This window comes from Lonchura striata, chromosome 1, assembly GCF_046129695.1.
Source record: "Lonchura striata isolate bLonStr1 chromosome 1, bLonStr1.mat, whole genome shotgun sequence".
NCBI lineage: Eukaryota > Metazoa > Chordata > Aves > Passeriformes > Estrildidae > Lonchura > Lonchura striata.
In genome coordinates, this window is record NC_134603.1 from 136,922,615 (window position 1) to 136,944,445 (window position 21,831).

Genomic DNA, 21,831 nt, shown 5'->3' on the forward strand with positions numbered 1-21,831 from the left:
GCACTGGTGATGCCACACCCTGAGTGCTGTGTCCAGTTCTGGCCCCTCAGTTTGGGAAGGACGTTGAGATGCTTGAGCACATCCAGAGGAGGCAACGAGGCTGGGGAGGGGCTTGAACACAAACCCTGTGAGGAATGACTGAGGGAGCTGGGGGTGTTTAACCTGGAGAAAAGGAGACTCAGAGGTGACCTTACCACTCTCTACAACTTCCTGAAAGGTGGTTGTAGTCAGGTGGGGGTTGGTCTCTTTCTCCAGGCTCTTTCTCCAGCAACTGACAGAAGCAGAGGACACAGGCTTAAGCTGTGCCAAGGGAAATATAGGTTGGATATTAGGAAGAAGTTTTTCACAGAAAGAGTCATAAAGTACTGGAATGATCTGCCCAGGGAGGTGGTGGAGTCATCATCCCTGGATGTGTTTAAAAAAAGATTGGATGTGGCACTCAGAGGCATGGTTTAGTTCAGGTGTTAGGGCACGGGTTGGACTCAATGATATTAAAGGTCTCTTCCAACCTATTGATTCTGTGATTCTGTGATTTAGAGAGGGTTGAACTGAGGGAAATTACCTCACCTCTTATGTCTCATATTGGTGATTATTGTCAATTATGCTAATTTGCTAAACTTGTAAAATTGTATTCACCCTGTGGTAGGGTAGGAATTTTGTGGGCATTTTTCACATCTGCCCCTGAGACCTCCAATAAAGACCAACCTTTATATTACCTCCTATACTAATATTATCTCAAAAGTATGTTGTTTCATTTCTAGGTTCTTTAAAGCATCACTACCACAGGACTAAATCTATTACTATGGAACTCTCTGTGTTCCCTAATTCTAAACTGTTTTCTAACATTGATAAATCCATGATGACACATATGAACTTTCTGTCTTTGAATGTCTGTACTTGGCACAAATGAGCCTGTAAATCAAATCCTGGGTTCAGTTTTGGGTCCCTCACTACAAGAAAAATATGGAGAAACTTCAGTGTGTTCAGAGAAGGTCAACAAAGCTGGTGAAGGGTCTGGAACATGAGTCTAATGAGGAGTGGCTGAGGGAGCTGGGGTTTCTTAGCCTGAAGGAAAAGAGAGTCAGTGGAAGCTTTATCACTTTCTACAACTGCCTGAAAGGATGTTGTAATGTGGTGATCAGGCTCTTCTCCCAAGTAACAAGTAATAGGGGAAGAAGAAATGGCCTCAAGATGCGTCAGGAGAGCTTTAGACTGGATGCCAGGAGATGTTTCTTCACAGAAGGAATGCTCAGGCCTTGAAATGGACTGCCCAGGGAAGTGGTTGAGTCACCTTCCCTAGAGGTATTTCCAAGATGTGAAGATGTGTAGATGCAACATTGATGGTTTAGTGGTAGGCCTGGCAGTGCTGTGTAATGGTTGCACTCTACAACCTTACAGATATTTTCCAACCTAAATTATGCTATGATTTTCTATGATGCCATGAAAATATTTATTTTCTGACTCCTTATTTTTTCCAAGAGCAAAATCAAACTGAGCAGAAAGGATAAAATCCCTTCCAGCCTCAGCAATGAGCTGCTAAAGCCTTGCCACGAGTGGCAGAGGAAGGAGGCAGGCAAGGAGTTGTTCATGCACTCAGAGGGAAGGGACATTTGATGATGAAGGACTTGCTGGTTTCCTCTTTTCACAAAGCTCCTCCTCTGAGTGGACACTATACTTAATATTTCAAATAGTCTTTTGTATATTAATTACATGAGCCATAAAATGTTGAAAGAGCCACTTTAAAAAACATTTCAAGTTTCTTTTTTATCTCATAAAGGGAAGGAAGCTGGTTGTGTTGCCCTTCGGACTGGAAATGCAGCTGGACTATGGGATGTTCAGAACTGTGAAGTAAAGGCAAAATTTCTCTGCAAAAAATTAGCTGAGAAAGTCACTGTTCCTGCTGCTTCTGAAACAGTTTCTGATTCCAAATGTCCCTTGGGTTGGGATACAAGCAATAGCACTAATTCATGCTTCAGAGTAAGTATTGTTTCTTGCCATAATCCTACCTGGGAAACAGGAGAGCACCAAACAGATAAGCAATCAAAACATCACAGAATGGCACACTGTAGCAGGCTGTTACACAACTGTTCAAATATCACTGCAGTTTTCACCCTATCAGTGATAAGTAAAGTTATCCAATTACTTTTGAATCCATATTATAATGGATAATTGTTATGCAAGGTTCACTTATTTTTCTTATGCAAGGTGGCCAGCAGATTCATGTTTAGCATACTGAAAACAAAGTGTTCTACCTGCATCTATAGGGTTTTGTGAGAGAAGAAGACCAAAAGAAAACATGGTTTGAAGCACGAGATTTCTGCAGAGAAATAGGAGGAGACCTGGCTGCCATTAGAAATGAAGAAGAACAAACAGTGATAGAGAACTCAATCAAGTAAGCAAGCAAACTGTCTAATAATTGATATTTTGATGTAACAACACATAATACAGTATTAAATAATGGTACTGTTGTTTTGCTCCTGAGATAATTATTTTAAAATCTATCTGTTTTTCACCATAACAATAAGAAAAATAACTGAGAAAATGTCTCATATAAGCAATGTTTCCAAATAATTTTTGGAGCTCCTAAAATGTGTCATAACCTGCAAACATTTTCAATTCAGATAAAAAACCCAACAACAGAATTTGTTGAACATTTCTCCACACACCCTATTCTAAGTTTGCTTAGTGAAACATTTTGAAACCAAATTTTGTCTTCCAATAGCCTGAACATTTTATTTCTGAGAAAAAAACACTATAATCACAATATCAATGTAGAAAACCAACATGCTGTGTTTTCAATACAACCATTTGCAAAGCAGGAAGTTTTAAGGTGTGAACTTCATGTACTTGCCAATGGGAGTTTGCTGACCAACAATACTTTTTATTTTTTAAGTTTCTGCATTGAAGTTTTCAGTAAGTGTCAGAATTATTGTCCCACATAATTTTTAAAATTGAGCAGGGCTAATCACATATATCCTCTTCCACTGTACATTTTTTTTTTCACACTCTAGAAAGAAATCCCCACCATTTCAGCCTTTCTGGATAGGTTTGCAGTGTTTGGATCCTGACGGTGGACTTTCCTGGAGTGATGGTTCCCCAGTGAGTATTTAAACATCCCAGTTTCCTTCTGTTCTGACATTTTTCTGTTGGAGAAATTTCCATGACTGGTGTGTATAAAAGGTGTATAAGAATTTCCAAAAATGTCTATTTTGCAAACGGGTAACTCTGAATCATTACTCTTCACACTGGATTGGATAAAAACAAGAGGCCATTAAAACCTGAGGTTATACCATCACAAAAGTGATAACTCAAAGGACTACTTTCATCTGCAGATATTATTATCCAAGTCACACATATATGAGAAAGGTCTTTCCTGATTTTTGTTAGTTTCTGGTGATAAATTGCCATGTTCCTTTTTCCTGTTTTTTATTTATAATGTAATTTTATTCCAGTTTTTGTGGGACTTCTACAGTCTGTTAGAGTCTGCATAAACTCAAAGCCTTTCTTTCCTCTTGCAGAGTGTTTGTAATTACTTTAGTAGCTCACACTGGCTTCACAGCCAGAGGAGGAGGAAAAGGAGTGGTTGGAAACTTTTGCTCTACTTCTCATTCCTTACAGAGTACAGTTTATTTCCCCTGTAGATTAAAATAAAAAGCACAGGTGTGTTTTCTCTGTAGGTGAATTATAAAGCAAGAGATTATTTTTATGATACTGCATTTCAAGATTGTGGAGCAATCAGTGAAAGCCCTTCCTTGTCATGGGTTAAGGAGCACTGTGAATACAGTCATAACTGGATTTGTGAAATAAAGAAAGGTAGGTTACTCTTTACTCTAAACTTACCTTAGGAAGAAATTTGAGCTGAATCCATTCTATGATAACAGGAAGTTCTACAAGTTACATACTGGTAGAAAGTTTTGTTGATTTCACAGGAATTTTGCACACAGAAAAGTAGGCCAAGACATAAATATCATTGGAATACAAGATTTAAGCTGTTAACAATAAAAGTTTTTGTTTCATAATAAAAAGTACATTCCATGATAAGCTTTACTAAAATTACACTTTTTATGTAATTGTGTAATAATATGATGAAAGGAAAAATTATGAAAGAAAATATAATGTATATATATTTATTATTTAAAAAAAAAGAAAATATTATTAAAGCAATCTTAAGAGCTTGTCTTGCAATATTCACTGTTCTGAACAAATGCAGATTTTTGCCAAAACAGAAATTCTGACTGAGGAAGGAAGAGAAGACTACAATTCAAAGGAAAAAAGAGATAAAAAGAAAATTATTATTTTGAATTTCCATATCCTTTGTGAAGTTAATCTTCATTCCCCTGCTCAGATGTTGGTACACAACAGCACAGTAGTCACCTACTCTAAATTAAACACTACCAGCATCATAGAATCAGTCTTATAAGATGACATATAAAGACAAGCCTGTAACAACAGGCCTGCTGTAACAAAAAGATGGTAATGAAAGCTTCAAAATACTTAAATACAGTTTCCCATCTTCATCACATACTAGTAGAAAAATCTCTACTTCTCTTTTTTCTCAGCTACCATTGGGAAAAATATTCAGTGGAATTTGAGAGGAATAACTATGTGTTGGGCTACATATTTTACTTCCCACAGTAACAGCAATGTTCCTTTTGTGTCTCCCTGGGCTTCTTCACCCTAGCTTCAATTACTACTTTTCTAAAAAATATAATTTCTGTGCTGCTGAATTATTAAAAAAAAAATTCTAACCAAGGCACATAGTCTCAGCTTCTCATAAAGTAATAATCATAGACCTCTATCTCAGAGAGATGTTGTGAAGATATTTTCCTGTTAAGCTCCTTTGTGAGTTCTCACCTGTGTAATCACCACAGCTAAAAATCATCAGCAACGTGTCAATAGTAGCTGTTTACTGTTAATGAGTAGTAGCATATGAATGGCAGAAATTACAGCCTGAAGAAATTGCCATCATTAGTCAGTGCATAATGCATGCTGAAATAGACAGAGTACTTCATACTTCCAGAGCTGATATATTAGGGTTTTTTTTTTATTTTAAATCTTGTAGCCATTTTCTTGTTTAGCTCATAACCAACCATACAGTAGATTATTTATTTTTAAAAGCTGACATTCTTTTTTAACCCAAGCATATGTTCACACACTTAATAAAATGTAATTATACATACAGCAACACAAATGTTGCAATAAATTCCTGTGGGAAAAAACCATAGAATTGCAGAATGGCTTGAGTTGGAAAGGACCTTAAAGGTCATCTAGTTCCAACCCCCAACCTTTGACTACATTGCTCAGAGCCCCATTCAGATGGCCTGGAGATTATAAAGGTTACATTTGTTTTACATTTTTATAGCTCTTGGCCTTACAAGTTTAGAAAAACATTTCTCCAATATCACACTCCATGTGATGTGGAAATGTTTTGTTTAAATTATTTTTCAAAAAGTGATAATATAATTCTTGTCAAAGCAGCTACACAGAAAAGGTTTAACTAACAAATAAATGCTAATAAAATGTTAAATAAAAATCATAAATATAAATTATAAATTTAAATATATGTAAAAAAGGAAAACTTTGTTTACTATTTGAATTTCTTGCTCAAATACAACACAATGTCCATAAAGATTGTTCAAAGTCTACCAACGTTGGGGTATTTTCTCTATTTAGTGTTCTTTCAGAAACACATATTCCTTCAGACTAACTTCAGTCATCCAATTTAGGTAATATTCGAGATGTTCAAGATGCACTTATCAAGAACCTACCAGGACAGAGATGTAGGTCTGTAATGCATCTTTTATTCCCCGAGCATCCATTTTTAGCTTTGCCCCAAAGAGACTATATAAATATATTCTGCACTGAATATGTAAAATGTGAAAAGTTAATAGACATTGAAACAATTTCCATTAATTGAACACTTATACTGTCTGAATGTTTGGAAATATTTTACATCATCTTTTTTTATCCCATTTCTTTACAGGGACACCCTTGAAACCAGAACCTCTGGGCCCTTCTACCAGTAAGCTTCTGTTTATTTTCACTTACCTAAAGGGTGGTGCGATGTAACACCACCAGCTTTGTGTAAGAACTGAGATGAATGTAGAGATTTCTCCTCTGTGTTGCAGCATATGAAGTCACAGAAGATGGCTGGATTGTAAAAGGAGACAAACAATATTTTTTCAGCCCAGAAAAGGCCTCTATGGAGAAAGCCAGAATATTCTGCAAAAATAATCATGGAAATCTTGCTACTATTGGAAATAATAGTGAAAGAAAATTTCTGTGGAAATATGTAAGGGGAGATTTTGTTATGTTATACACTACATGGCTCATATACCCTTTGTACATATCCTCTGCTTGTGAAGCACAGAAGAATGCGCTTGTTGCATAATATTACAACTTTTACCAAATATTACTACTACTAAAATTTTATTAGGATTAGGTTTAATTATTCTATGAAAAAATACTACTAAATGAATCTTCACTTTAGGAAAAAAACATGTCAAAGAATTTGCTGTTTACTAGGATGGGTGTACTCTTGTCTATTCTAGTCTGAATGGAGTTCTGAGGAAATACATAAGGAGCAATGAGCAGGCAGAGTAGGTGTATTCTCAGAGCTGTCTGACAGGGTGGCTGCCTCTGCTCTGAATTTCATATACTACAAGGCAGTGTTGCACAGAGGTGTGAGGTAACTGCCAGTGTAGCTTTGATGGTCCTACCTGATGCTCATGTTGCTCTCCAAAACAGCTTTTCAAAGAAAGGCTTAGACTGGTCAGGTTAGACTGATCATTCCAGCAATCCTTCATGGATTAGTTTTCCTGTACCATGGCCAAAGCACAGGAGGGGAATGCTGACAACTCAATAGCATGGATGGTACATCAAACCTCGGCCATAATCCTGCTTGGTTTGCCTGCTAATACCAACATAGCCACACAATCACCTTTCTGAGCCACACTATTAGGTGTTTGTTTTGTTGTGTGGGAAAGGATAAAACTGCAGGAGAGCTCAGACAGCTTGAGACACAAGAATTCCATAGCTGCTTATAACCAGGAAAGTATAAAAAAAATTACACAATGTTTTTCTCAAGTCTTCTATGCCTTTTTCTTCTTAAATTGAGAACAGAACTTTAAAAGCTTTGATCATACCAGTAATTCAGCCAAAAATGGGAATGTATCAACAAAAATAATAATAAAGTAGAACTATAGGTTGTATGGTAGCTCAGGTGACTGTGCACAATCATTTAAAGAATATGTATTCATTTCTTTGCTTCCATAGCACAATATTTGCACCTTTTAAAATTAGATTACTAATAAATATTATAAAACACTCATTTAAATATATTTTTATGTTTAGATCTTAAAAAATGGCAAACTGAACTCATATCTCATAGGATTAATCCAGAATGCTGATCAACAGTTCAGGTAGGTAAACAAGCTACATCAAGATCCATAAAGAGCAGTTGTAGGAGTATTGTACTGCAGGAGTTCCTTCTGGAGGAACCACTGCAAAGGAGTTAAATGCAGATTCAGAGAGTGATAATGCTTGTTGAAATGTGTGCTCTCCCTTGGTTAAACTACACTGTACAAACACAGTTCTAAATGGAATTTTAGTATGCTATGAATATGTCGATAATATCTGTTAAAAATAAAGGTATTTTTGTCTTTGACTTGATATGCAGGGATTTTATTATATAAGGTCTTTTAATCCTAATTGAAACTCAATTTAAAGAGATACTCAGCTGTAATTTTTCAAAAATATTTTTAGTATGTTAAGGAAGATTTTTCTCAACAGTTTCATGGATATTGTCTCAGCAACCACTACTGTTTTTCAGCTGGATGAGTGGAAGCCCAGTGCACTATGCAGCCTGGGCACAGGGTGAGCCCAACTTCGCACTAGCTCAAGAAAATTGTGTGGTTTTAAATAAAAAAGATGGTGAGTTACACAACTATGGCTTTTAAAGTAATTTTATGGCTTCTGCTCTTCCAATGTTTGTTTAAAATCTCTTGTCAATTTTCACTCATTCTTTACCAGAAATCTTGAGAAATATGCATTATAAAGAATTGTTATATGTCTGAGGTTTCTTCGGGGGCAATATTATCCATAAAATTAGAGTGGAAGAAATTAATTTTAATGGGAAATGCAATGTCAATTTCATCACTGATGTTTCAGCTGCACAAAGAAAATGTTCAATTCAAATCATTATAATTAGATAATATTGAATTGAAAATATTTCCTAGTAATATAAAGTTTTTGAACTTATAATAATAGTTTTATGATTTATTTTTTAATAATGAGATAATTTTTTTAGTAATAAGAGAATAGTTAGCAAAAGAATAGAACATACACAGATTTTCACATTCCATAGTGCTTTCACTAATTAAGAATTACTTGACACTTGCATCTTTCAGTGCAACAAAGCTGTTTGGGAAGGTTTCACTAAGAGGCCATCTCATCTAGCCACTTCTCCCCCAGTCACAGCAGGACCAAAGTGATCCTGCATACAGGGACTATGCGAGGTAGAGTTGAGCTAATGCAGGTTATCCCACATTCCCAGGCAGATTGCTTCTGAACTTCAGAAACCAGTTCACTTTCTCACAAATTTCAATCTTATTCAGTGTCTCAGTGCCTAAAATTTAATTTATTTCAGGCTTGTGGAATGATGTCAACTGTGGTTTTTCCAATGGCTATATCTGTGAGAGGCACAGAAGTTTTATAAATGCAACCTTTCCTTCAGTAGTACCTTCCTCTCCGGGAGGATGTCCTGCAGATTGGATTTTATTTAAAAATCAGGTATGATACTTTCATCTAAGCACAATGATATTACTGCTTGGGCAGGTACTTAAAGATATAACAGAGGCCATTTGTGTCTCAGACATGTTTTGTCAGTTGCATTAGAAAATTACCCATTGGCTAATTACTGCAAAATGGTGGTTTTACATATGTTTGTTTTATTGAGAAGCAATCACCTGAGGCACACTGGGAAAACTGTTACATTGTATATATGTTTCAAAAAACTGAAGAACTTAATTAATCTGAAAACACCGGGCGTAATACAAAATCAGTCATTTAGAAGGAACAAATCAAAAATAAGGCAAAGTTTTCCCAAACAGGCTTCAATGCAATGCTTGCCTCTTCCCAAAAGGGACAAACTTGATGTGCTTAATAAACAAGGATTCTCTTTTCTAATATATACAACATTGTTATGAAGGCACCGACAGATATCACACCAGGTGAGTTGATGTCAGGTTACAGTAATAATTTTCCACAAACCTTGCAAGATAATTCTCCAACTGTGTTACTGGCATGACACAGAGCAGATGGTGAGCTGCAAACATGGAGAGGGCACATGAGGCACACTGGTAATTATCAGAACCTTTGAGGCTGAATATGTATTGGTAATGTGATAGCTATACAATTTTTAAGAAATTAGTCATATTCTACTATTAATAAGAGAGCTGTATAATGAAGAATGCTGAAGAGACACAAGAGTACTTTGATCACAGACAACAGGTCAAAAATGGTTTTCAGGAAGTTCCAGCAATTCCACACCTAGGCTGGGTTTTACTTACAGGGTTAGCACTTTGTCTTTTACTTGTGGTAGTGTATGGCTTCTCAAAATCTCGGAGTTATTTAAAACATTAGATTCTCATCAGACTCCTACCGTGGTTTGTAGCTATTTGAGTTTTGTTGTAACTTGCTCAATACCTTGCAGAAAGACAGAGAGCAAATTTAAAACTTGTAAATGGTTTTGACTTGGCTCTAGATCCAAATTAACTGAAAAAATATTTTAGGGGTCTGAATGAGGCTGATTTTTACTTAAACTAGTGTAATTCATACCTAAATTCTTTGTCTTGTCACTCTAACAGTCTATACTTTCCCTAGTGCTACAAATTTTTTGGCTCTGGCTATGATTACTGGAGTACTGGAAGAAGAGTTTGCATGAGCCTTGGAGGAAACTTGGCAAGCATACCTAATGAACAAGTTCAAGGTAAAGTGCAACAGCCCCTTAGGTAATAGAGAGCCTTTACTTTGTATACAGTGCACATTTCCTGCAAAGAAGTGTCAGTATGTAGATATATGCTTTTTATAATTTATATATTCAAATTATGGTTATATGGCCATGGCATGAAATGTTTTTATAACTGAACAATCTATTAGGGGCATGCCAGTGATGCTAAGATTGCTTCCTCATGTTACATACAAAGTGTCTTACATTATTTATAGGCATGAATTAGGATAAAATGAAAAATCTTAATCTGGCATTTATAGCTTTAGGCAGAGAGAAAAAAACCAGAATGCACCATCTGTTTTTGCCAGAAATAGAATGGGATATGCTTCTATACCTCTGCCTAAATTCTGTAACTTAATTTAGTAGAATGTCAGAGAAAGGCATATTTTCACCTTGCCTGCACTCCCTGGCTTCCATTTCCAGCTGTATGTATTTCCATCCTGACTGCTGAAGTAAGTAAACTCTTTTGATATCATGGTAGTCAGACAGGCTTTATTTCTTTTCCTCTTTCCAATCTTGCGTCATTGTTCCCAAATACTTTAACTGAGATTTTTCATGGGCAAAGGCTTGGAATAACCTTGAAATAATTAACTCAGGTATATTTCTGATAAAATAGAATTAAAATGTTTTTATAAGACTTTAATGAGAAAAAACAGTTAAGTATTTGTTTATGAGATGATGTTTTGACTGATCATATGACACATTAATTTTCTCCTCTATTGGCTTTTTATTCTAGCTTTTCTCACTTACCATTTGAAGGATGTTTCAAATGATCTTTGGATTGGCTTGAATGATATGCTCAGTGAACTCAACTTTGTTTGGTCTGATGGAAGTGCTGTCTCATATACAAACTGGGCTAAAGGTTCCCCAAAACTTGTAGAACCTGTTTTGTATGACAGTCTGCATCCAGAAGATGGCCAAAATCGGCAACAGGTAAATATTCATTAGTGTTTACCATCAAGTTTAAATCTGAGGAGCAATGCCACTCCCAGTAAGCATCTCACTTCACTATAGACCTTGCCCCAGCCTTCTTCATTTGTTGGTCATCTATCTTTGCACTGGGACTAGACATAAAACCTTTCAATGTTTGAGTATTCTAGCTATTTCAGAGCATAAAATGGCATTATTGTAGTTTTGTCTAAGTATTTGGCAAAATTGCAGCAATGGACAGATTGAATAAAAGATTGGATATATTGAATAAAGATTATTCAATATATCCAATTATTAATAATTGGATATATTGAATAAATATTATTAATCTTTGTAATAGTAAATGGTTAATTTTTCAGAGAATATAAATGCAACATTAGAATTTTATAAGTCAACACAAAATTACGTTCATATCTATGAAGGAAGGAGAGGATGCAAGAGGAAAGAGTTCAGCATTTTAACTTTTTCCCTTTTAAAAATTGTAATTGAGTTTCTAAGGGCCAGTAGATGTTAACTACTTTCTAAGCCCATCAAGCCCTCTCACTACTAGCACTTAAATTAAACCTCATAATTCTGTAAATAAATAGCATTTTACATAACCATACCAATATAGGCTGATTCACACACCCACATTCCCCATCTTCTATTTATTTCTATATCTTGCTTTCCAAACTTACCCTTCACAATATGTCATTCCACTAATTGTCCATTCTCCCATCATTTTTGTATGCATACCTTTAGAGAAGTCAGGGATCTGGACAACCAGCTTAATCTACACCTGAGCCAATTCAGGTTGCTCTTGCCCATGCAGACATTGGTCAAGGCATGCAGGAAGACATAAATGACACTGCACAAACCATAGGTCCACTGCAATTTTAATAGCACTAATAGCAGGAAAAAAAAATGTGCAAAGGTATATCCTACTTTTCTCCTTCACCTTCAAGACACTAACAGCTCTGTCCTTCAGAGGATCCTTTTTTAAAGCCCAACAATTACTCCATGGCAGCTTAGCAGAGGAGATTGCAGCTTGTAATAAACTTGACATTCAGCTTCTTAAGCTGATCTTGTGTAGCTGAAGGAGAAATTCTAATAACTGGAGCTGATGAGAGCTCTGCCAAGGACTGCAATCTAGGTGATTTTGTCAAGAATCAGCACTATTCATAGCTGTCTTTGCAAGTGAAATACAAAGCACTACTTCCATTTCATTCTTATTCGAAACCTTACTGATAGTCACTTTTTAGTCGGGATAGATAATGTGGAAAAAATTTCTTGAAAAAATAATGTCTTTCCAGTATTTCTCCAGTAAAATAACTAAATTAACAAGCAGGCTGAGCTGAAGAGTGTACAACAGGGGAACTGGCCACCACAAGGGAGGTCAGAAAGGACAGAGAAGTAGGAATGAAAGGTATTTCTAGAGTTGTAACACACCCTACATCATCAGAACTAAAAAAAAAACAAAAACAAAAACAAAACAAAAACCTGAAGCTTTTAAGTTATAGTACTCTGTTTATAACTTCTAATATACATGTATATTCTTTTCCTTATTTCCAACAGTTTGACTGTGTTTCTCTGAAGAGAGGTCCTGCTGATGACACAGGAAAATGGAATAATGAGGAGTGTTATAAGCAGAGAGGGTATATATGCCAGAAGGATAGTGGTGAGCTCTGTATTGTTAATCTTGAAAATTATAACATAAAGATTAAAACAAATTTTCTTGTTTAACATATTTTATTTCAGTTTAGTTTTGGTTTTGTTTCATTTTGTTTTGGTTTTTAGGTAAAGGACGAGTAAAATTGAAGGGCCCATCCTGCTTCCCAGTGTTACTTAGCAATGTTTTTGAGAAAACATAGCAGAATATAGGAAAAGAAAATTATTTTTTTTTTAAAGTGTAATTTAATAGATGAAGCCCAAAAACATTTTAATTACATATGTTCATAATGATCTGTAGGGTACCAAAACTAGTAAACTTAACACTTATCCATATAAACCTGATAGTCATTAAGTTGCAAAGAGTATTAAAAGCAGGCAGGACAGGTGTGTTATTTTTGAATGATGGGGTAAATTCACCTCTGCAATGTAAAATACTGTGCATTTACAGATGCAAAATTGTCAGAGGTTGAAAATACATTTATCAGAACTGTTGTTTTGATGTTATATTTAATTATAAGCAGCTAAGAAGGGTCATTCCATTAGTAATTTTATATTAGGTTTGTAAATAATGATGTTACTAAATTGCTCAGGCAAATATGTGACTCCAGATTTAACTGCTCATGGGACTATTTTTTTGCCTTTTTTCCTACAGATCCTGAACTTTTTAAATCAACAGCAACAGTGCTGGACTTTGCTTTTTACCCTTCTAATGGGATTAGCTATTCTGTTACCCATTCGAAAATGAACTGGGAGGAAGCACACCAAAACTGCAATAACAATGCCTCAGAACTTGCCAGTGTTTTAGACCCATATAGCCAGGCACTGTTGTTCCTACTTGCAGAGGAATATGGAGAGCCTCTGTGGATTGGTCTTAACAGCAACATGGTAAGAACAAAGGCATTGCATACACACAGTCAGGCTGACACACAACCTGATTTTACTCTATGCTCTCCTCTTGTTGCCCATTGGGATTTCTGCCAGTGTAGTGCTGAAAACAGCATGTTACATCAATGTAACAGCCATTTGCACTGGAAATATTCAAATAAGACTCATACAGTAGAGATTTCCTTTAAGCACAAGGAAATGTTCCTGTAAAACCAGTATACAATAGCGTAGTGAGTTCTTTGGAGTAGTTTAAAGTATCTCAGATATAAATTTAAAAAAATTCCTACATTTTGAGTTGATTTTAATCTAAAAGTGATTCCAGGCACAATGTACATCCTGCCCTCATGCCATGTGTTTACGTACTTCAGTGATCAGTGACAAGGTATTGGAGGTCACACATCGTCAGGCGTCAGCCTGAGGTGGAACAATTTTATATGTGTGTTTATGATCACAGATTTTACTAGAGTGGTCTTATTTATAGTAGCAATAGCAAACTAGAGCTGTGAACAGAAACAGGGGTAAATACTAGTAAAGGGAATATTGAGGCTATATCATATGGTACATATTAACCATGGCTGTATTTTTTTTCATTTGAAAATGCAATTGACATAACTGCTCCCATTAGAAGTTAGAATATTATGGAAAAATAATCCTTTCTGTTTGTGAGATGTCTACATCAGTTGTATTACAGGAGAGGGTGAACATTTGGATGGTAGGTGTGTTTTGACATTCTACACTCTCCATAATGAATCACAGTCACGACAACTACAACAAAAGCATTGATGATCAGAGCTGCTTAACAGCACTCCCACATACACTCCCATTCTCCATGCAGATGTTTGGGTGGTCATACCAACCTGGTATCTTATCTGACTCCTAGTTTTATGTCTTTTCTCATGCCCTTTTTCCCCACTTCCATTTCCTAATGCTTGAAAAAATGCTCTGAATTAATGTTAGATATTTTTTTGGGGCGTTCACATTTGTGGATGACAGATGCTGTACATTTTAGTCAGTTAGCATTTACATGCTAAGAGGCAGCACTAGTAAGCAGATGATTCTACAGAGGGTATGTGAGAGTCCTCTTGAGGATCTTCTATAGTAGCTGTGTCACTAAGCAAATGTGAAATTACCATATAGATTTTACTTCCAGACCAATGGCAAGTATCAATGGATTGACAGGTGGAGTTTAGTTTACAGCAAGTGGGCCAGTGGAGAACCAAAGCAGATGTTAGCATGTGTCTGCCTAGACACTGATGGCACCTGGAAGACAGCTTCTTGTGAGGAAAAATTCTTTTCTGTCTGTAAAAAATCAGATGGTGAGTAATTCCATGCATGAAAATTGACTAGAGGCTGTATAATGCAATAAGCCACTGGAAAAATACTCTGTTAATACACCAGTATACAGGAAGACAGGATTACCTAATTAGTTCTAAATATTGACATGAATTATTTCCAAAAGTTAATTGATTTATAGTAACTACCAAAAGCCTAACAACCAAAGAATTGAATAATCACTTTTTTAACTATTCATCCTATTAGGAAAAGTATTTCACTTGCTATAAATTCTGGTTTTATTAGGCATTATAGGAAATTCTGTATCCAGTTTGGGGTACCAAAGTTTGAAAAGCTTCTCCATCAACTTAGGTTTTCAGATCACTGGGTAATAATAATTTAAAGAAAAGATTGGAGTTGGACTAAAGACTGAGAAACCAAAAGACTATGAGAAATCATACTATCAATACTAAATATTAAAAAATAAGTCTTATGGGATGGAATTTAATTTTTATATGTGTCTGATATGAATTGGAACAGGGTAACAGATTTAAATACAGCAAGGAAAGCCTTCTAATTTTATCAGTACAAAAGTCTTTAATAAATACTCTAGAGAGATCAGCAAATCACCATCACTACAGCTTGCTAAGAACAGACAGGATTAATATCTGTCAAAAGAAATATATCAGTTTCACGTCACTTGTGAGCACAAAGATCAAGTAAATAACCCCTTGGAAAGTCTTCCAAGAACAATCTTGTATAATTTATATGGAAATAAGTATAAATATTATTTCAAAATTTAGCTATATCCTTGAATTTTTCAACTTTATGGAAGACCTTGAATCATTACCAAATTTAAATCACACAGCAAATTATGTTCTAAGATGTTTTAATATGACAAAAAAACCTCAAAATTCATATATAATGTCTTTTTCTCACTTTATGATGCTGGAAATATCATTTGAGAGCTAAGTATTCCTTAGGGGAAAGCAACAGACTGTAGAAGGCTTACAAGAAAAAGAGGTAATTTGGCAGAATATATAATTTACATACCATCTGCATTTATCTACCCATCCAAAATCTTCCTATTATATCAGCCACTATGGAATGTATTCAGGATGTAGTTTAATAAAAAGTCTTGTAAGCTATGCTCAATTATACCAACACTTTCATTCACAATCACAGTTTCTACTCTAAGGTTTTATAAGGTTTTGATACGGTCAAGTCACATTGATAGAGATAAATATGAAGGAAAATGTTGTCTCAAACAGAAAGTCAGAACCATATTGAAGCTCTTCTTAGAAAAGGCTTAATTTCCTCTAAGATTACAAACCTAGCATAGCAATTTAGTTTTGTCATACTAGTATAATGGGAAAAACAAGTTATATAAAATAGCTGGACTCCATCTACCTGATCTCTTATCAGTAATGGCCCCTACTGAACCCCCACAACTTCCTGGAAAATGCCCTGAATCAAGAGGACACAAATCCTGGATACCTTTCTCTGGTCACTGCTATTACTTTGAGGCCTCCAAGAAAAGAAGTTGGGCTCAAGCTCACGAGGAATGTGCCCGACTAGGTGAGTGTTTAGTCTTAGAAAGATTGATGATGTAATTAAACACATAAAATAATGGATAATATTGCTAAGTAAATTTCTAATTGCTTTAAAACTTCACATTTAATACTTTTTTTGGTGGATTTTCTGAGCATGCTTTTACACAATAAACATAACCTTTGTCAGAGACAGCAGCTTCTCATATCTCAAATATCAGGTGAAATATGAGTACCTCAAAAACTTTAAATTTCTACTAGTTTTATTGCAAAAAAAAATAATTAGGTAGGGAAATATACACTTTTACAGACCCATGAAGGCACAAGCTGCAGGATTGGCTTTCTCTTCCCCAAGCAAAAGGGAGTCCACATGCAGTGCAATCTGGGAGACACAAAGTCATAGGATAGTTTGTGAGTTCAGGGCGCAGTTCATTAAGTAGATCTCAGTGGCTGGACAACAAATGAGATGGAGGACCTGTTTCTATTTCATGAATCAGTAAAACACACCAGCTGGGTGTGCTCACCTGCTCTGGAACAGACTCATGCTGTCCCCATGGAAAGAAGAGCAGTGCCTTCATCAGGGAAGGGAAAAGACACTTTGCTCCAAATTTCTGAGAATTGGTGCAATGCAACATATATTTCAGTGTGAGTAATGATTAGAGTCATCCTATGCATTTCTAAAGGCACTTCCTCATATATCTGAAAACATTGACCTGTAACTGAGTAAACAGAAAAAAAGCTTCGTAAAGTCATTTTGCTCTACAGCTGTGTGACAACAGCTGTATGACAATTCCTGGAGTGATTTTGTAGAAAGATAAATCACATAACTACTACAAAACGTAAACATTACACTAATAACCAGGATGAGAGGTTACAATTGGACACTGCTCTGTGTTCTAAATCCCTACACTTTTGCCTGCCTGTTTCCCACTGGCCAGACCAGGAAAGTGGTCATTTCCTTGTGTTCCCAGCACAGCTTTGTGTATTTGCAATGCCAAGGCATATGACAACTATAAATCAGCTTCTGGACATCTTCTGGACTGCAACCTCCATCTGCTGACACATCCTACCTAACCTGTTATCATCAGACACTGCCAAAACTGCTGCCCAGCCACCGATGAGGGACAGAGCTGTAGTGGCAAGAAGCATGGTGGTGACTACATCACATGTAACTGTTTTAGCTTACTAACATCACAATCTGGGATGTGGTTGGGCCTGTCCAAAAGGTATTGCAGGAGAGCAATTGTTCTTCTCTAAAATAGCAGATTAAAAAAAAAAAAATCAGAAAATTTCAGAAAATCCATATCTTTGTGCAGATTTGAATCCATACAACACACAGTCATGTTCAAAAAATAAAATACCATACAGTGATATAATTCCCACAATAAGACTAGTGAACAATATAGAAGAGTTAGTGCATTTTAGATACTTTTGAATATCTTTTATGTGTTTATTAACTTGAGCTCTAAGAAAATGACCCACTGTGATGTGCTCCTTAATATTTTTTCAGGTGCTGATTTGGTATCGGTAGGAGACTATAGTGAAACAAAGTTTCTGACAGAAACCATTAAGATACTCCATGGAAAATCACTGAACTTTTGGGTAGGGCTAAAGAAAAGTGACAGAGGTAATATCTTTTATCACGTTACTCTATCAAACAAAATTACATGTTATGTTAAAAAGAAATCAACTTTCTACACTTGAAAGTACATTTGTATATATATAAAAATTACATAAAGTTTATTTCAAAATATGCCTAAATGTGTTTAAAATTATATTTGAAACATTTAACTAGCTATTCATATTATATATTTTTGTTTTCTCCATTACAACTCGTTCTATTTTTCTAGACCCATGTACTTTATACAAACATGTTAATTTTTCATATTAGGACAGTGGGTATGGACAGATAAATCTGCAATGGATTTTGTCAACTGGCAATTGGGAGAACCATCAAACCGAAGGCTTAAAGACTGTGGAGAACTATGTGCATTGTCCGGCTCCTGGAATGCCAACATCTGTTCTTTCAAAAAAGGATATATCTGTAAAAAAATTAAAAGTAAGTAGTGTTTCTAATATGATAAGGTTAATAACATCTAATAATACATTTTCAGTGTATAACACAAATGTAAAATACTCTGTGTGCAAAACCAATTGACTCTAATGGCTGCCTAAATTCTGACAAGCTCCACATGGCTTCCAACTGTCTTCTCAGAGGCTGAATATCCCATACATCCTCTAGAACTACCATCAGCCTGGTGCAGCCCTGTGCAGCCATCATAAATACTTCAGGCCCCTGAGTATAGGTTAAAGCTACGCTCAAAAGCAGCATTTTGTCTAATTATAGCTGAATGTAAACTCAAAAAAAATCTTGGTCTGATGAGTGCAATGCAATCTGCCTTGTAGAAATGCTGGAATTGGTGACTCCTTTCCTCACTGACCACTGATCTGATGGATTACAGGAATACCATGGCAAACATTCTTGTGGCACTCTTTATCTACAGTATGATAGAATCATGTTTAATAAAATACTGGTAATATCCTGATAGAAAAATTATCATCTGTAAGAAAATGCATAAATTAGATTACCAACTGAGATTAAAGTACTGCAGAACACAGACATTTTGTTTGGTTAAACTTCATATTTCTACTCACCTTTTTATTATATGCTAAGTTCAGGAAGAGCAATTACCATAGGAACCACATCCACATGTAACGATTGTCTCTCACAGAAAGGGCTACAACAATAGAAAAGTATTTTCAGCTCAAGTAAAATGCTCATGATGCACTGCTAACACTCAAGACCTCGTTTCAGAAAACACCTTAAAATGACTAAGGGTACTGTGGGGAGATTCTCAAAAATAAACATATTTGAAAACACTTTTTGAAATAACAGAAATCTGTCTCTACATGTTATTTGGGGTATCATGACTGAGGAAGTCAGATGCTCTTAGGATGAAAGACCCAATCATCCTGCTAGAGTTTTACACATGCTTAGTTCCATCGATCTGCAAGAGTGATTGCCACCAACACGTGAATTCAGGGGAAATTGTCAGCAACACTGGTACTTAGGAGCTTTGAAATACCTTTTTTTTAAGCATTCAGAATAAACATTTTTTTTCCCTTTCAAAAGCTCCTGAAAACAAAGAAATGTCAGCAGAAAATACAGGTAAGCATACTTCCTTTTAAGCAGAGCATGCTAAAATAAAACAGGAATATAATTACATAATTTCAGAGTATTTGTTTTGAGAGAGTTTAAAAATAAAAAGTCCATAAAGTTTTACTCTGTATCTCAATATAGTATATAGAGGTTATCCTGAAGTAAGTATTGATTTATGTTTATATTTTTAATACTGGCTTTTGATCATATTTAGTTATATTTTGTTTGTTATTAGTAAAGAAAAAAAAAAAAACAAAGCACATGCTGAACTGAAAAACTGAAAAACATGCACATTGAATTTTTTTGCTTTCTTGTTATTTACATTTATTACTAGATTCTGGAATCTTTTAACCTCAGAGGTTATTCCATTGTATATCCTTACAGATAAGAAAATGGAAAAAGTACTTTCTGCTGGCATCATTTGGCTGTTTGTTCTTCTAGCCCTTTCTATAGTTGGAGCTGGAAGTATAATTTATTTCTGCTTGAGGAGGAAAAGACAAAACTTGCCACATATTTCAACCAGAATAAGTGGATCAGAAGCAACTGTGGATATTCAAGTAAAAGACATACATTCAGACATGCAGTCTGACCAAATGCCCATGTGATTCAACTATCAAAAACCAGGGTATAAATTAGTGAAATCTTACCCCAGCTTTGTGTTTTCCTACCCAGACAATAGTCTCCTTTCTTCTTAAATACACATACATCTTTGGAAATTCCTTCCAAAGTATTGTAGAGTTGTTTAGTCTGGGGAGTGTATATATGTTTTTTATATAAATGGGCATGGCTGAAAAGATGGCTCCAGAGATGTTATGGGGAAAGTCTGACAGATATTTATGATGTAAAAAATACTTTATTTAGCTTAATGTAGAAATTCTCCCTTTTTACACACAGGAGAAGTTACTACTCATTACTTTAAATAATTTTTCCTTGTGTGTTACTTCAGTGGTATCTAGACTATGATGGGAATCACAGAATCACAGAATTAACTAGGCTGGAAAAGCCCTTTGAGATCATCAAGTCCAACCTATGAAACACTGCTCATTTCAAGTTTTCAGCTTCATAGTTTATGATACTGTATTTTCATTAACGTAAAAACTGTTATGATGCCTGCATCTGTGCATTAAGTATTATTTGTTTATATAAAAAATAGAAAAATAGAAAGTTGTAAAAAAATTGAAGAGTCCCATTTAATTTTACCTCCAGTCCGAATTTTTGAATTATGCCATTTCCTATGGCTTTGCACTATTCTAGTATTCTACAAATACCTCTACTTTTCTGCAGTTCAAATTAATAATAAAGATAAACCAGGAGATGACCTTTCCACTGGGTATTATTTCAGTAATGATTCCTTTAGTATGCAGAGCTGCCCCTTTCTAAATCCAAACATGTATAATGAATGGCTGTTCTATAGTGCATTCTGTAATTCTTTGGTGCAGAGATATAAAATCACTGATATACTTTTTGAAAATACATTCCTTCTGTTTTGTTGTGATTTCATTTGACAAGGTGCTGCCTAGACCCTTCTCCGCTTTTCTTCCATTGTACACAGTAGCAGGGCTTGCCTCCGGGGGCAGTTTATCATTCTGGGTATTTTAAGACATGCATCCCCCTCCTGAGAAATGGAAACACCTTTCCCCAAGCCACAAGAGGGCATGTGGCACTAACAGGCTCACTGAAGGCCATGTGGAGGAGCAGGACTCGAGCAGAGGGGCTTCTACCAAATGAATGTATTGAGCAACAGATTCCTTCTTTGGCCCTTCTGTCAAAATTTCTCACTCACTCCACATACTTACAGTCTCTGACTGACAAAAAGATGTGGCCACACTAAAAATCTCTGCAAGAGAATACCTGGAACAAGTGGAATAGGTGTCTGCAGCAGGACTTCTGTGTCTATGCCTGAGCAGCTTGAGAACACATTTGAATTACCTCTATTATTTACATTTCTTCTCGATATCCATCAAAAAATAAAGGCTTCTAACTAAAAATGTTCTTGATAGTTAGAATGGAAATACCCCCTTGCTCGATTAATACTTAGTTCAGATATTTTAACAAAGGCTATCTTGAAACATGGGTCACCTCTAGTAGCATTTCCTTCTGAGAGTTCAATTTTCCCCAGCACTCCTTTGCTGGATGGACACACATTATTCTACACCTTTGGTTAAGCTGGTAAAAAACACTCATCAATCACAGAAACAGAAAGATACTTGAAGAATGTATGGCTTTCCTTTTCTTACTTAACCAAGTAATGTCATACATAAAAGACCTGGTTAAAGACAAACCAAACCAAATCAAACCACCAAAAAAACCCAAACACAAAACTCCCATCCACAGGTTATTTAAAATAGAGTTAAAAATTAAGTAAACCAAAAGTC

The 21,831-nt window shown here is 35.6% G+C and overlaps 1 protein-coding gene across 1 annotated transcript in view; it reads left to right on the forward strand.

Annotated features, from left to right (window-relative positions):
- The window catches only part of LOC110476208 (macrophage mannose receptor 1-like), a 31,620-nt gene extending 11,468 nt beyond the window's left edge, over window positions 1–20,152 (forward strand). Inside the window, exons 12-30 of the mRNA XM_077788339.1 lie at window positions 1,778–1,977; window positions 2,265–2,392; window positions 3,012–3,099; window positions 3,678–3,813; window positions 5,984–6,022; window positions 6,129–6,292; window positions 7,354–7,421; window positions 7,832–7,932; window positions 8,648–8,790; window positions 9,883–9,988; window positions 10,746–10,942; window positions 12,494–12,596; window positions 13,242–13,474; window positions 14,625–14,790; window positions 16,172–16,324; window positions 17,807–17,923; window positions 18,188–18,355; window positions 19,430–19,465; window positions 19,841–20,152. Of these exons, the coding sequence (XP_077644465.1) occupies window positions 1,778–1,977; window positions 2,265–2,392; window positions 3,012–3,099; window positions 3,678–3,813; window positions 5,984–6,022; window positions 6,129–6,292; window positions 7,354–7,421; window positions 7,832–7,932; window positions 8,648–8,790; window positions 9,883–9,988; window positions 10,746–10,942; window positions 12,494–12,596; window positions 13,242–13,474; window positions 14,625–14,790; window positions 16,172–16,324; window positions 17,807–17,923; window positions 18,188–18,355; window positions 19,430–19,465; window positions 19,841–20,061 (2,567 nt within the window). The 3' untranslated portion in view covers window positions 20,062–20,152. The remainder of the gene's footprint in view (window positions 1–1,777; window positions 1,978–2,264; window positions 2,393–3,011; window positions 3,100–3,677; window positions 3,814–5,983; window positions 6,023–6,128; window positions 6,293–7,353; window positions 7,422–7,831; window positions 7,933–8,647; window positions 8,791–9,882; window positions 9,989–10,745; window positions 10,943–12,493; window positions 12,597–13,241; window positions 13,475–14,624; window positions 14,791–16,171; window positions 16,325–17,806; window positions 17,924–18,187; window positions 18,356–19,429; window positions 19,466–19,840) is intronic.
- Window positions 20,153–21,831: the final 1,679 nt, after the last annotated feature.